General features: G+C 41.7%; 1 protein-coding gene across 4 annotated transcripts in view; it reads left to right on the forward strand.

Moving 5' to 3' along the window:
* The window catches only part of Elmo1 (engulfment and cell motility 1), a 624760-nt gene that overhangs the window by 351382 nt on the left and 259920 nt on the right, over positions 1–13458 (forward strand). For all 4 annotated transcript variants that reach the window (XM_029569533.1, XM_008845428.2, XM_008845430.3 and 1 more), the window contains one exon: positions 4798–4906. In XM_029569533.1, coding sequence (XP_029425393.1) covers positions 4798–4906 — 109 coding nt within the window. The remainder of the gene's footprint in view (positions 1–4797; positions 4907–13458) is intronic.

Raw genomic sequence — 13458 nt, forward strand, 5'->3', positions numbered from 1 at the left:
TTTTCTTTCCGCAATCCCTTGGGTATAGTCATTCCTTTTTTCAGCTCTTTGTATTGCTTCCAGAACTCTCTGAAGGGCTGGTTTTGTGGACGTGAATTCCTTCAGCCTATTTATGTCATGGAAGATTTTTCTTTCCTCTTCGACTATAATAGACATTTTTGGGGGGTATAGTAATCTGGGTTGGCATCTTTGGTCATTTAAAACTGGGAATACTTTGGTCCAGGCTCTTCTGGCTTTCATAATTTGCACTGAAAAGTCAGCTGTAATCCTAATGGGTTTTCCTTTATATGTGACTTGTTGTTTCTCTTTTGTAGCTTTCAGAATTGTCTCTTTGTTTTGTACGTGTAGTGTTTTTACTACGATGTGCCTTGGAGCATTTCTTTTCTTGTCCTGTCTGTTTGGTGTTTTATATGCTTCTTGTATTTGTATGGGCATGTCTTTCTTTAATTTTGGGAAATTTTCTTCTGTTCCATGCCATTATCTTGGGATTCTTCTCCTTCCTGTATGCCTATGATTCATAAGGTTGGTCTTTTTATAGGTTTCACACAATTCCTGTGTATTTCATTCTTTGATTTCTTAAATTTTTCGTAATCTTTGTTTGAGTGGTCTAGTTCATCCACTTTATCTTCCAGTCTTGATAAAAAGACTGTTTTCCATTTCATTCATCCTATTGGTGAGGCTTTCTCCTGTCGTTTCTAATTGGCTTACTGAGTGTTTCACTTCCTTCTTCATTTCAGCCTTAGTATTCTTCAATATTTCTAACTCTTTTCTGAATTCATTCAGAAGTTTATCTCTATCTTCCTTCAGTTCTTTGATTTCTTTTTTGTGTGTTCTTTAAATTCACTGAATTTTTTTATCATGTTTATAATTGTCCTTTTGAATTCCATGTCCTGCATTATCTCGGTGGGGGGGGGGTTGCGTCTATTGGTGGAGATATGTCATTTTGGTTTTTCATATTATTGTGATAATGACATGCAAATTTCTTTTGTAGTTTCTGCTTCTTGTGTGAGACTCAGGCCTTCAAGTTTCGGTCTGCTTCTTTCTGTGAACTTTATGTGTCTTTGTGGCTTACTTTTTGGGCCGTGAGACTCAGGCCTTCAAGTTTAGGTCTACTTCTTTTTGTGAACTTTATATGTCTTTGTGGTTTACTTTTTGGACATGAACAGCTGGTTCATCTAAGCTTCTGGTTCTCTATTTTGGTTTTATATTGGAGTGGCTAGATTGCTTTTGTCTTCAGGAGTTCCCACAGAGGCCCAATTCAGGTGAGCGTCAGAAGTTTTCAGGCTTTCTCCTAAGGTCTGGATCCCTCCAGGAACGATTTTGGCCTCAGGAATTTGGGGGTTGGACTGGCCTGGGAGCCTGGCCCAGGAAAGATGCTGGTCTAGGGCAGCTGGTGGCCATGCCACCCAGAGATGCAAAGGCAGATGGGGCAGGAAGAGGCCCCAAGGACTCCTGGGAACTGCACTGAGGAGCTGGGTTGGTTTGGATGCAAAGAATCAGGAAGAGGAACAGTCAGCCCCTGTGTCCCAGAAAGAGGGTGGAGGGTGGTGCAGGCCCAGGGAAGCAGAAGGAGGTGAGAGCTGGGTCAGGCCCAGAAGTAGTGCTCCTGGGGCCCAGAGAAGGCACTAGGTTGCTCTGGATGAAAAGAATCATGAAGCAGTATTGGTTCCCCAGGTGTCTGGGGCCCCAAGAAAAGGAATGGGACAGGACCCAAATTAGGAGGAACCTGCAGGAGAGATAGGAGGGTGAATGAGGCTGGTGGAGTCAAGGCGCTGAACGCTCATGGACTCACCCCAGAGAAAGGCCTGCATGTAGGAGAAAGGCCTGCAGAGGGTCTTTCAGGCCCAGGGAAGCAGAGGGAGGTCTAAAATTAATTTTTATGTTAATGAGTATATTGTCTGCATGTGTGTAAGTGCATCCCTGTCATGCAGTGCTCAAGGTCAGAAGAGGGTACTGGATTCCTTTGAACTGGAGTTCCAAACCTTTGTTAGCCACCATGTGGGTGCTGGGATTCAAACCCAGGTTTTCTGCAAGAACAGCCAGTTCTTTTAACCACTGAGCCATCTCTCCAGCCCCTATTATGTATTTGTGCAGAAAATATTTGAAACACATGTTCATCAAAGTCTTATTCCTCTGTCTTTACACAACTCACCCTACACTGAGGCTGCACAATGCTCCACTCTTGGTAATGGCCTTATCTACAATGATAAGTCAGCTATTTTGCTTCCTTCCCTCCAAATTTTCTTCCCTTAAGCTCTTCCCTAATGGTCTTCCCCTCCTCCTTTTTGCTCTCTTGCCTGTACTTCCTTTGACTTTTGGGCTTCCATATCCACTTTACTGCAGCGGGGCCCTCCGGGTTCCTAGACTCCAGATACTGTCCTGTAGTTTCCCTCCATGCTGCTCCATGACATAGAGTAAGCAGTATGCTGGTCTCTCTAAAACTTACCTCAAGAGACATTGACCTTGATCCTTCTGCCGAGAATGTTTTCCTTCCCAGAAACCTAGACCTAGATCATTTTCTGATTCTCAACAATCAGAGAAAACTCCTTGACCTCCTGATACCCAGACTCTCCTAGGCCTTCTTTCCTCACAGCACTTGTGATAGATGGAACCACAGCTTAGCTTTTTTACCTTTCTCATTTAGTTAGAGTAAATGCTCAGCGGAGTAAATACTCAGTGAAGTCAAGGCTTTTATATCTTCCTCCTTTGATGAAGTATAGCCGTCTTCCTTTTAGAATAAGATACTCAATTAATATTGTTGATTAAATGAATAAACTACCATCCCACTAAAGAAATCATACTCCAAAGGGGTATATTAGTCTGTTTTGTGCTGTTATGAAATGCCTGAGACAGAGTAACTTTATAAAGATGTTTATTTTGGCTCACACCCTGGAAATAAAAGGTCAAAACCCCACATATGGCTATAGTCTTTTTGCTAGTAGAGCCCTGACGTGGTACAGGGCCTATCACATGGAAAGAGACAAGAATACATAACTTCTTTATGTCTGTTTCTCTCTCTGTCCTCCCTTTCTCCCTCTCCCCCTTTATGAAACTAACAGTATTCAGGCATTCAATCATGAGTAGCACCCTGATGACCCGATCTAGTCCAGATCACTTCCCACAGACTCCTCCTCTAGACATCAGTCTTAATACCTCACAGTATCTCAATTCATTTTGCCTTAAGGGACTTTTAAACCATAGTAAGTCACAGCACACCATTATTGTAGATGCTCCTGAGAGACCAGTGTCTCAAATGGTGTGGCAGCTGAGGAGATATAAAACTGGCTTACAGGGGAAGCATTTCAGGGGGAGTTTCAGATATGTATAAGGTAGAGAGAGAGAGAGAGAGAGAGAGAGAGAGAGAGAGAGAGAGAGGAAGAGAGAGAGAAGCAACAGAAGCAGCCTCTCAGGTGTTACTGCTTTTGTAGACATATGACTCTGGGTTTTTTTAGAGAATTGGTATGTTCTGCTTTTGTTTTACTTATATAGTTCCTTTGGGTTTAAGTGACTAGATCTTTTGAGCTATCTATAGGAGACATGAAAATACCTTCTACGAACAACAGGAGTTTCAGAAGATGGAGCAAGGAAACCATGAGGACAGGGGAGTAGTTGTTGTATATGAAGACTAGGAATTGTAGGCTTCACAGTCTCTCTCTCTCTCTCTCTCTCTCTCTCTCTCTCTCTCTCTCTCCCTCCCTTCCTTTCACCCTCTCTCTCCTTCTCTGTCCCTCCTAGAAAAGGAAGTGTATTGTCCCCACTCTCTCTCTCTCTCTCTCTCTCTCTCTCTCTCTCTCTCTCTCTCTCTCTCTCCTCTCTTTCTCTCTCCCAACATCTAGGTAATTCCTGAGCTCATAGCCAGTGGACACTATCAGCATGGGTGGACCAGTTTTTCCCTGTTATATTAATTACTTCTCTTTTCATTGTGCTCTACCTACTATCTGAAAGAGAACATAAGGGAAGAAGACCTTTTATTCTGGCTTATGGTTGCATAGTCTGTCATGGCATAGAAGGGCATGACAAAAGCAGAGTGGGTCACATCACAGCAAGTGAAAAGAGCAGGAAAGGAATCCAGTAAGAGGCCAAGGAAAGATACAGGCCATGTACGTACCCCCAGTGTCCTGTTTTGTCCAGTTAGGCCCTACCTCCTACTTTTCACCACCTCTAATGATATCATTCATTATATTGTAACTCCACCCTCTGATTAGGCCAGAGCCCTGGTGGTATAGTCATCTCTGGGAATTGCATTGCAGACACACTCAGAGTTGTGCTCTACAGAGCTCAGATTCTTCCTAATTCAATCACATTAGCAAGAAAAATGAAGTACCTATTTAGTTGGAGAAGTCTCAGGGAAGGACTCTCATCTGTCCGCTTTTGTCACATGCTCCTCAGGTATGGTTGGTCAAGATCATCTAAAAGTAAGGAAGTTTCAGCAGGATTAGGAAGCTGATGTTACAGAAAGTGTTGCTGTTCCCCAGGATGGGTTATAGGCCTGAGAGGACAAGAGAATAGTTCTGTCATGAATGATACATCTGTACTGTTCTGTGTTGAAAAGCTCTTCACAGATCTCTCTATATAAATGGAAACTAACAAGAAAAATCTGTTCCTGAAGGTCAGAGTGCGCTAGGAGGGTTGAAAGTACAGTTTTAGGCACTCCATACGCTGCTCCATTTTGTCTTGGCCTTCATAGGCATGGGTTGAGGATCTGGGGTGAACCTCCTTACATCTCTATTCGAGTGGCACCAGGAATCATTTTTGATCCCAGAATTCCTTTTCTGACCTGTTCCCCTTTCCACACAGATTGTGCTTGAGAACAGCAGCCGAGAAGATAAACATGAATGTCCCTTCGGCCGCAGCAGTATAGAACTGACCAAGATGCTCTGTGAGATCTTGAAAGTGGGCGAGCTGCGTAAGTACACTTGCTTCCCCTGTGCGTGAGGAGCTGGGCAGACACTCAGCGTCCAAGTTTGAACCTCACACCTACGTGACAAATTTCCAGTGTGCCGTTACCTTCCACACCATCACTTTGGGTCGGTCCTTCTTCTGCTTGTTTCCTGTGTTCGTGTTTCTACATGTCTGCTCTGGAGAGCAACATTAGGAAAGCCTGCAGGGAGATAGATCCCTGGAGGTTCTGTGCAGAGTTTCTAGTATTATGGAAATGAGTAGATAGAACAAATGCCTTGCTGGTGGTTAGGTAAAAGGTCTATGCCTTTCTTTAATTCCAGTTTATAACCTTCCTGTAGATAATTTCCTTTTCTTTATCTCAAAATGATTTTTCTCCATAAAGAAAAATTGAATACCTTAATGAAATTCTCTTGCTCTCAGTGTTTCAGTTGTGGAGAATACTTACTCTAAAAAGAAAGAATTATTGAAGAAAATGAGTGGCTGAAAATGAAAAATGGGTCAGCGATATGCTTTTGGCTTTTTTCTTACTCATATTACAAAATTTATGAGAGGACATCCAGAAAAGGAGGAGATTATCATTTCTTTGCCATTTGCTCATTGGCATACTTCCACTTTAACATGAAGATGTCTATGACTTGGCCTGTTCCCATTGTCATCAATGTCATGTCGCCTCAAAGCAACTGACTCCCCCTCCGCTGTCTATGGAAATGGCACACATTTAAATCTTTCCTCTCAGACTTAACAACAGGAGTGCCAGAGAAGACTGTTTATATCAGGAAAATGTTGGGGGTAGTGTTTGATTCTATTGTGAAAAGCACAAATATGTGACCACCTGCTTAAGATCTTAAAATAAGGGTGTGAAATGACTAATAGGAAGGAATTTCATGATTAAATTGAAAAGGGGGGTTATATTTTATTTACATTGTAAAGAAAACTACAGGTGTTGCTGACAGAAATGAGAACACAGTAATTAATAAAGAAAAAATTAACAAGTTGAGCTGTTGAACTAAGCAGGAGCCTTTATCATCTTTCAGTGAGAGCCAGTTGGGTAAACCAGTTGACCTTGACAGGGACCTGCCATTGAAGGTCATTACCTATGAGCCCCCGTCAGTGCATAGCCCTGTTAGGACAGGAGCAGCCTACAGGGGGTGTCTGTTAAACTGCCCTCTCTACTGCTCACTTGGGGTTGCGACTGCAGCTTGCAGGGATCCTTGATGTGAGTTGTCTGCCCCTTTCCTAATGGGGCCTGCAGTCTTCAGTGTCACGTACTGTTTGTTCAGCTTAAGCATTTAAATCCTAAATCAAATACATCCCATATAATCTCTCCATCTGATAACTGTGACTGTTTCATATTTATCTCAGTTTCATGAAAGAAATTGTCTTACATGCTAAAAATCATTTCAAGGCCACCTGAACCTTTCCAATACTAGAGACTTGCTCATGTTCTGCTAGGCCGGGATCTCTGTCAAGTTATCGCCCTACATTGTCTCTTTCCTGCCCACCTTTTCCATCCTCCCAACAGCACGCTTTGGCAGCTTGATCGCATCTTGAGGGGAACAAGAGTATATTCTTGTGCTGTGATGTCCCTTGCCCAGCTTTCCGTTCTTCTCTTTTGCTCAGAAGTCATATTCTGTTATGCTGAAAGTTAATCCAGAAAAGTTACATGGTATCAGAGAAGGAGAGAAGGGCATGCTGGCAACCCAGAGAATGTGTGTCCTTGCCACTGGGTATTGTGGTGTCTGTGCCGATTATTCACTAGAGTCGCTGTACTCTTCCAGCCCCACATGGTCACCAGAGTTGAACATCTCAAAATGAACTGGTAGTATCTGGTGTGATGATCTGAGTATTGTCTTCACTTTGTAGCTAAAACTGCAGAAATACCAATGGGAACAGCCTGTTAGAGACAGAGAGTGTTCATCCTGAATGGACTGGCCTGGAAAATATGGTTAAATTCTAGAGCAGGTTGTGGCTGAGGTAAACACAGCCCCTGTCTGAACTGGCCTTTGGGTTGGTGTGGCAGTACCTGTGAGGGAAAGGAACCAAGGTGGCAGGAGTCTGAGGTCTCTGCACTCCCCTGGTGAGTTTCTGCTCTGCATTTGTAGCTGGAGTTGGTTTGGAAGAGGGGAGAATGTCTGGCCTCTAGCAGCATAGAGATACCCATTCAGCCTTTTAAGGACTTGCCCTTCCATTCAAGAAGAGGACAGAACTCCATTCCTGTGAACTGAGATAGCAAGGAGGTAACAGAGGCTCATGGACTAGCACAGTGACACAGCTCCTCTTGTCATTTAAAAAAAACACCTTCTTATTTAAAAAATAAAAATTAAATGTGGATGAGTGTCTGCATAAATGTATGTCAACCATGTGTATGCAATGGCTTCCAGGGCTTGAAGAGAGCATTGGATCACCTGGAGCTGGAGTTATAAGATGGTTGTTGACTGCTTTGTGTGTGCCGGGAACTGAACCCAGTTCCTCTGCAAGAGCAGCCAGTGCTCTTAACCCTTGAGCCATCTCTCCAGCCCACATCTCCCACCTTCTGATGAAAATCCTCAGCATTCTGCCACAAATCACACAGCAGGTGCTCAAGGTGCCTCTGTACTGAGACTGGGCTTGGGTAGCCAGAGCCTGCAATTGTCAGGGTAGTGGTCCTTCAGCTAAGATAAGGAACATATTGATCCATTTGTTCAGTAAAAATCTACTGAATATTCATAATGTGCTGGACACTTCAAGTATAATTGAAGTAGATCTGGTCCCTCTCCCCAGAAACTTCTAGAAATTTTTTAAGCCTCAGAATGTGGGAAGATGAGCTGGGGTTGATACTTTTCTGCTATTACTTGGAATTCATTATTATTTTCAAATAAATGCCTATTTGCTTTATAGGCAATTTTCCCAATATTCTGAGAGTTTCAAAAATTTGAAGTTGCAATCCCTGTAAAGGCCATTCTGGACATTTTTCAAGGCTTACAAAAAATTTTCACTTCTCTGAGGTGAAACATGCCCAAATGAGTTGTTTTCTGCTCATGAAATATTAAAGGACTGCTACACTCTGATTGAACGCTAGACATCAAATGATAAAACACCCCATGGTAAGAGGAAAATTGCTTTTTTAATAGATTGCCTTTTGCTCATTGCCATATTAAATAAGTTACTAATATGAAAAACAAATCTGAATGCAACCTTATGTTGAAGGAGATATCTATTTTTCTTTTGAGGAAAATTAGTTTCACACACAAATTTATCTTCTTTTGGTTCATATGCATCCATTTTTCTCATTCCTAATTTCATGATTCTGAGTGTTTCTCAGATTTGCGTTAGTAACTGACCTTGAGAATCATGGTCAGTTTAAACTCTGTAAGCAAATTCTGAGACCAAAGAAGTGCCCAGTTAAAGATCTAACTGGCAGAAAAAACGGATTTTTATAAAGACAGAAAGAGTCGATTTTCTAGAAATGAATTCTCCTTTGGTTTTAATTTTAGGTCTTCAGGAAATCTATTAAGAAATGCCAAATATATTTTATTATCTAAAGCAAACATATTAATGTTAAGTTAAATTACAGATACCAAATATGAGCAGTTTCTTTTTAGGCTGCTTAAAAAAACAAACACAAAGAAACAAACAAAAAACCCACCTCACTATGCTTCCACTCCTCAGTTACTGTCACGGAAAGAGGCAACTGTTATCTCTAGTAGCATGGTTTAAAAATAATGTCTATTTATATTCTCAGAGCACCTCACTGAGATTGTTTAATTGAAGTTGGTTGCACCCTCAGGAGTTCAGTAAGATCAGTACGATCTGTGTTTATTAATGAAGGGAGAACCTACTCTGCGTAGTGTGTGGTCACTGCACTAAACTATAGCTCAGGATGCCCAGAGAGCCATGAAGAGAAAGGTGGAAAGAGAAAGCAGTGGCGTTTGGAGGCCTGAAGGACCTAACTTTGAGCACCCCTCACCCACTTTGGGGTGCCTTGGCAGGCTTCTCCACTCTTTCGAGCTTCTGGTTTCTTATCAGTAAAGTTAATACCTGCTGCACACAGTTGTGGGAGCTTAAATGAGATAACAGACATTGCCTTAGTTGGAACATTAATGGGGTTACTTTGTTTGTTTGCAAATGAGAATCTTACTTTCCATGAGCACTTTATTGAGAACTGGTGCTGCACCGGGTACAATGGCTTTGTTTCTTCACTTTACGTTTGGCCAAAATTTAATAGAATTGGCCCTCCATGTTCTGAATCCATAGAATCAACAGACTCTGGATTTAAAATATTTGGAAAATAGACTTCATCAGTAATGAACATAAACAAAATTTTTCTTCTATTATTTTCTGATACAACAGCTACTTTACATAGCATTTACTGTGTGTTAGGTACTATAAGTCACCTAGAGATTATTAAAGTATATAGGCAGCTATGCCTAGGTCATATTCAAATATTGCAGTATTTTATGTGAAGGACTTGAGCATCCTTGGATTTTGCTTTCCTCTGGGAGGTTCAGGATCATTTCCCCCAAGAACACCAAAGAACAGCTGCATACTTTTTTAACCTGCTTTCTCCAGGAGGCTCTTTTGAGAGCAAGGCATATGTTTCCCTCAGTTTCCATTTTAAAAATTAGAAAGAATCCTCACAAAACTGGATGTGCATGATCACGTACACCCATAGTCTGGAATATAGAATTAGCAGCCCCAATTAGAAGAATAAAATTGAAGGGGAATGAGGGAGCCTTCAAGAGAAGAAACACACATTTATTTGCAGAGTGTATAAATGTGGACAGAAGGAAGGGGTAGTACTCTTAGAAAAAGGGAGGAAAAAATAAGTAAATTCATAAATACTTGTTACAGAGCTGAAGACTTCAGAAAGGTACCCAGCTTGTAGGTGAAGAGAAATGCAGAGATACTTGTTGTTCTTGATATTACAGCATTTGTCACAAGAAATAAGAGTGTTTTTGAGTGAAAATTTGATTTCTGATGCAAGCAGATTGATGACTCACGTTTCAAACTTGTGACCTCATGCCTCACCTCCACTCAGTAGCTGCAGGGCCCTTCTCTGCACATCAGGATCTTGTTAGTCACTGTGACACAGGCTTAGAACACATTCTCCATCCTTGAGATGCCCACGTGCTAAGTGGAGAGTCCTTCACATTAACTAACGATGCTAAAAACCCTTTGCCTTTGTGAACAGAGCTTTGCTATCAGGTTAAAGTCTCTAGGAGGCAGTGATTGTTCCTTTCTGTTTCCAAAGTGGACAGGATTGGAGAAAGGAGAGTCTTAGAAGGTGTGCTAGAGAGGGTGTTGTGAGCAGTTGGCCTCCCAAGTATATAGTCAAGCAGGCGGGACTGTGGAATAGCAGTGTGGCTGCTGAAAACTGCAAACGTGGAGGCTAGAGGTGGAAAGTCTAAGCATTCAGAGGATTCTAGTTCCATGTAGTTGAAGAGAAGGTTTGATGGAACAAGCAGGTGAAGGAGATGCCAGCTGAGGAGGCAAGGGTCAGATCATAAGCATCTGTCACCTGGGGGAGGGGGTTTGGACCTAAACATAAGGCTGTGGGAACCAACAGAAGAATTTTCATAGGCAGAAGAGAGGAGCTAGTCATGGACATTACACTACAGAATCTGTTTTCTGGTTGTGACCGGGACTTATAAACATGATAATGTATAGGGCCTGGAATAGGGCCAAGCTCACCTCCAGCCAGCCTCAGTCCTGATAGTGCAGCAGTGAGGGTGATTTCAGCTTCACATAGTAAAAATCCCAGCTGATTACATGAGGCCAGAGTCAAGCAAGTCCTGGGACTAATGAACCTGACTGCAATGCCTTCAAGGATCCAAGCTTTTTTCATTTCTGTACTGCTGGTAGCAAAATGGTGGCTCCTGCCACATGGTCCAGAAGCATGAGTGGCTGCTGTTCCTGAGAGTCACATCCTGGTCTATGGACATGTTTCCAGAATCATCCCGCAAACTTCCTTTCTTGTCACTGGCTCGTACCAAGGTCCTGTGCTTATATAACTCAGATGTTGGCAATGGGAATGGAACTGGCTCAGGTCTGACCAGCCATTACTGCTCTCTGGACTGGAGGTACAGCCATCCTCCCCTTAGTGTGTGACAAGATGCTAGCCATTGCTACAGAAAATTGGAGTTCTGTTCCAAGGGAGAAATAATGACTTGGAATCCTTAATTCTGTCTTTATATTCAAAAAGGCTTTTCTGCCTTTTCCTTACTGATGCAGAAAACTATAACACGTTGCAGTCAGATTACAGCCCTATCAGTTCTGTTTTTACTGGGAACCAGACAAATGCACTAGTATTGTTTTAATGTAGCAATATTAAAGGTCGCAGAAAAAACAGAAATTGAGGTTTGTAAAGCATTCTTTCCTCATCCCTAAGATGCAAGGGCTAGGGCTTCACTACATTACTTTCATTTTAGCAAATGATTATTTCTAGTTCCTCAAATATGGTTCTGCATGTATTCCGAGGTGTGGTTTTAAGGACAGAATGGACACACATTTGTGGTTGAAGCCTCTCTAGTACCCTAAAATATTTTGCCATCTTTATCTATTTAGCTATTCAGAATTAAAGAACCACTTGTCTGTTTAAAAAAATTAATGAGAAAGAAACTTACATCACACCATGGAAACAGTCATCACTCCTGTACTTTGCCTTTCAGTAGTGATATTTATTACAGCACACTAGTGGTGCTGGGTTGAGCACCTTGTTCAATTTATCACCTAGACACCTCTGCTTTAGCAAGTAAAAATAACACAGACAGCATGGTGAAGGGCTCTTTGGCATGCAGCAGCAATTAGAACAGACACTTAACTCTGGGACACTGGTGTTTTTGTGTGTTGAAAGAAACCATCCATCACTTTCCTTCTTAGTCACAACATCTAGCTGAAGAGAGGACAAGAAGATTAGATTTTAACAATTAAACCTATTAAGGACTATCCCCTCCTAATTCTAGCTGTACTCTTAGCCTGTAGAAAGCTGAACACTTTTGGATCTGGATTCTGCCTGGAATTTTCACGTTGTTCTGCTCTCTCATTCAATTCCAACTTTCAAAGTAAAAAAGAAAAACAAAATAAATGTTTCAAGGGCCAAATTTGGCTTGAGAAAGTTATGTATTCTTTGGCCCAAATTAAAATTTTCATGGGAGAAATATAAAAGTGATTGATATGGCCATTTATAATAATTATGAAAGTGATGGCACGATTCATAATTGTATCGTTACAAGCCAGAAGAACTTCGTGTAAGAGTCTTGCATTCAGAGTTCGAATCCCCTGAGTAGGCATGGCTGATGTGTGCCCTTCTTTCAAGGTGATTAATATTTGTCTTATTTTTTACTTTCCTCTTCTGGGATATGGGGCCATCAGCATCATCAGTCAGTCATTTGAGGTTCAGGCAAGGGTATGTAACTGAAAGTTCTTTGTTAATTTTAAAGTTCTCACTCATATAAACAAGGAATGATCTTCACCTGGTTGTGCATTTACTTGGAGGCACTGAGACGTATTCCACAGCAAAGTCAGCTCTTTCTGTGCATTCCAAGGCTGGATCATAAATTTGTACTTTTGTGATAGTTTGTTCATGCTTGAGAAGGCAATATTATAGGGATTTCTGAAATTGCAATAAAATGTTTATTTTCATAAGAAGTGATTGTGGAGAGCAATTAAACTCAAGCATCATCAGTCAGTCATTTGAGGTTCAGGCAAGGGTATGTAACTGAAAGTTCTTTGTTAATTGTAAAGTTCTCACTCATATAAACAAGGAATGATCTTACCTGGTTGTGCATTTACTTGGAGGCACTGAGGCATATTCCACAGCAAAGTCAGCTCTTTCTGTGCATTCCAAGGCTGAATCATAAATTTGTACTTTTGTGATAGTTTGTTCATGCTTGAGAAGGCAATATTATAGGGATTTCTGAAATTGCAATAAAATGTTTATTTTCATAAGAAGTGATTGTGGAGAGCAATTAAACTTAACAGTTTAAAAGGAGACTATAGCCAGCACATCTCAATTATAAATGTATGAAAATAACTTATTTTATCTTAGACTCTTTTAGCACTTTCTCCATTCTGTGTTATTTGTGAAATGATACATTAGCTAGAACCAGTTAGGGGCTGTCCCTGTTGCCTGTTAGAGTGAATGGGTTTCAGATTGTGAAGTGAGCCTGTGGGTTTGCTAGGCTTAGAGGGAAGAGAGATCCAGGTCTGTTGAAAAAGCATGACCTCTCACTGTCTTCTGTGTTCCTCATGAACCCATCTTCTCCAGCATCAGGTTTGAGTGACTGTTCTGAACACACCCCACCCCAAAGTTGGAAGGCATCACACTCCTCAAAACAACAGAAGCATTTTATCTTTGATTCTTTTCTCACACTTTGTACTGCTTATTAATGCCTGGTTGTTGGTGGTGGTTCCTCCTCCTCCTCCTCCTCCTCCTCCTCACCCTCCTTTCTCTCCCCCTCCTCCCCTCCCAGCACTCCTTTCTCAAAGTTCCACTTTCCTCCTCCTTCTCCTCCTCCTCCTCCTCCTCCTCCTCATCCTCTTCCCCCTCCTCCTCCTCACCCCAGTTACCGAGGGGCC

The sequence above is a fragment of the Nannospalax galili genome, unplaced genomic scaffold (assembly GCF_000622305.1).
Source record: "Nannospalax galili isolate Female #2095 unplaced genomic scaffold, S.galili_v1.0 scaffold962, whole genome shotgun sequence".
In the NCBI taxonomy this organism is placed as follows: Eukaryota; Metazoa; Chordata; class Mammalia; order Rodentia; family Spalacidae; genus Nannospalax; species Nannospalax galili.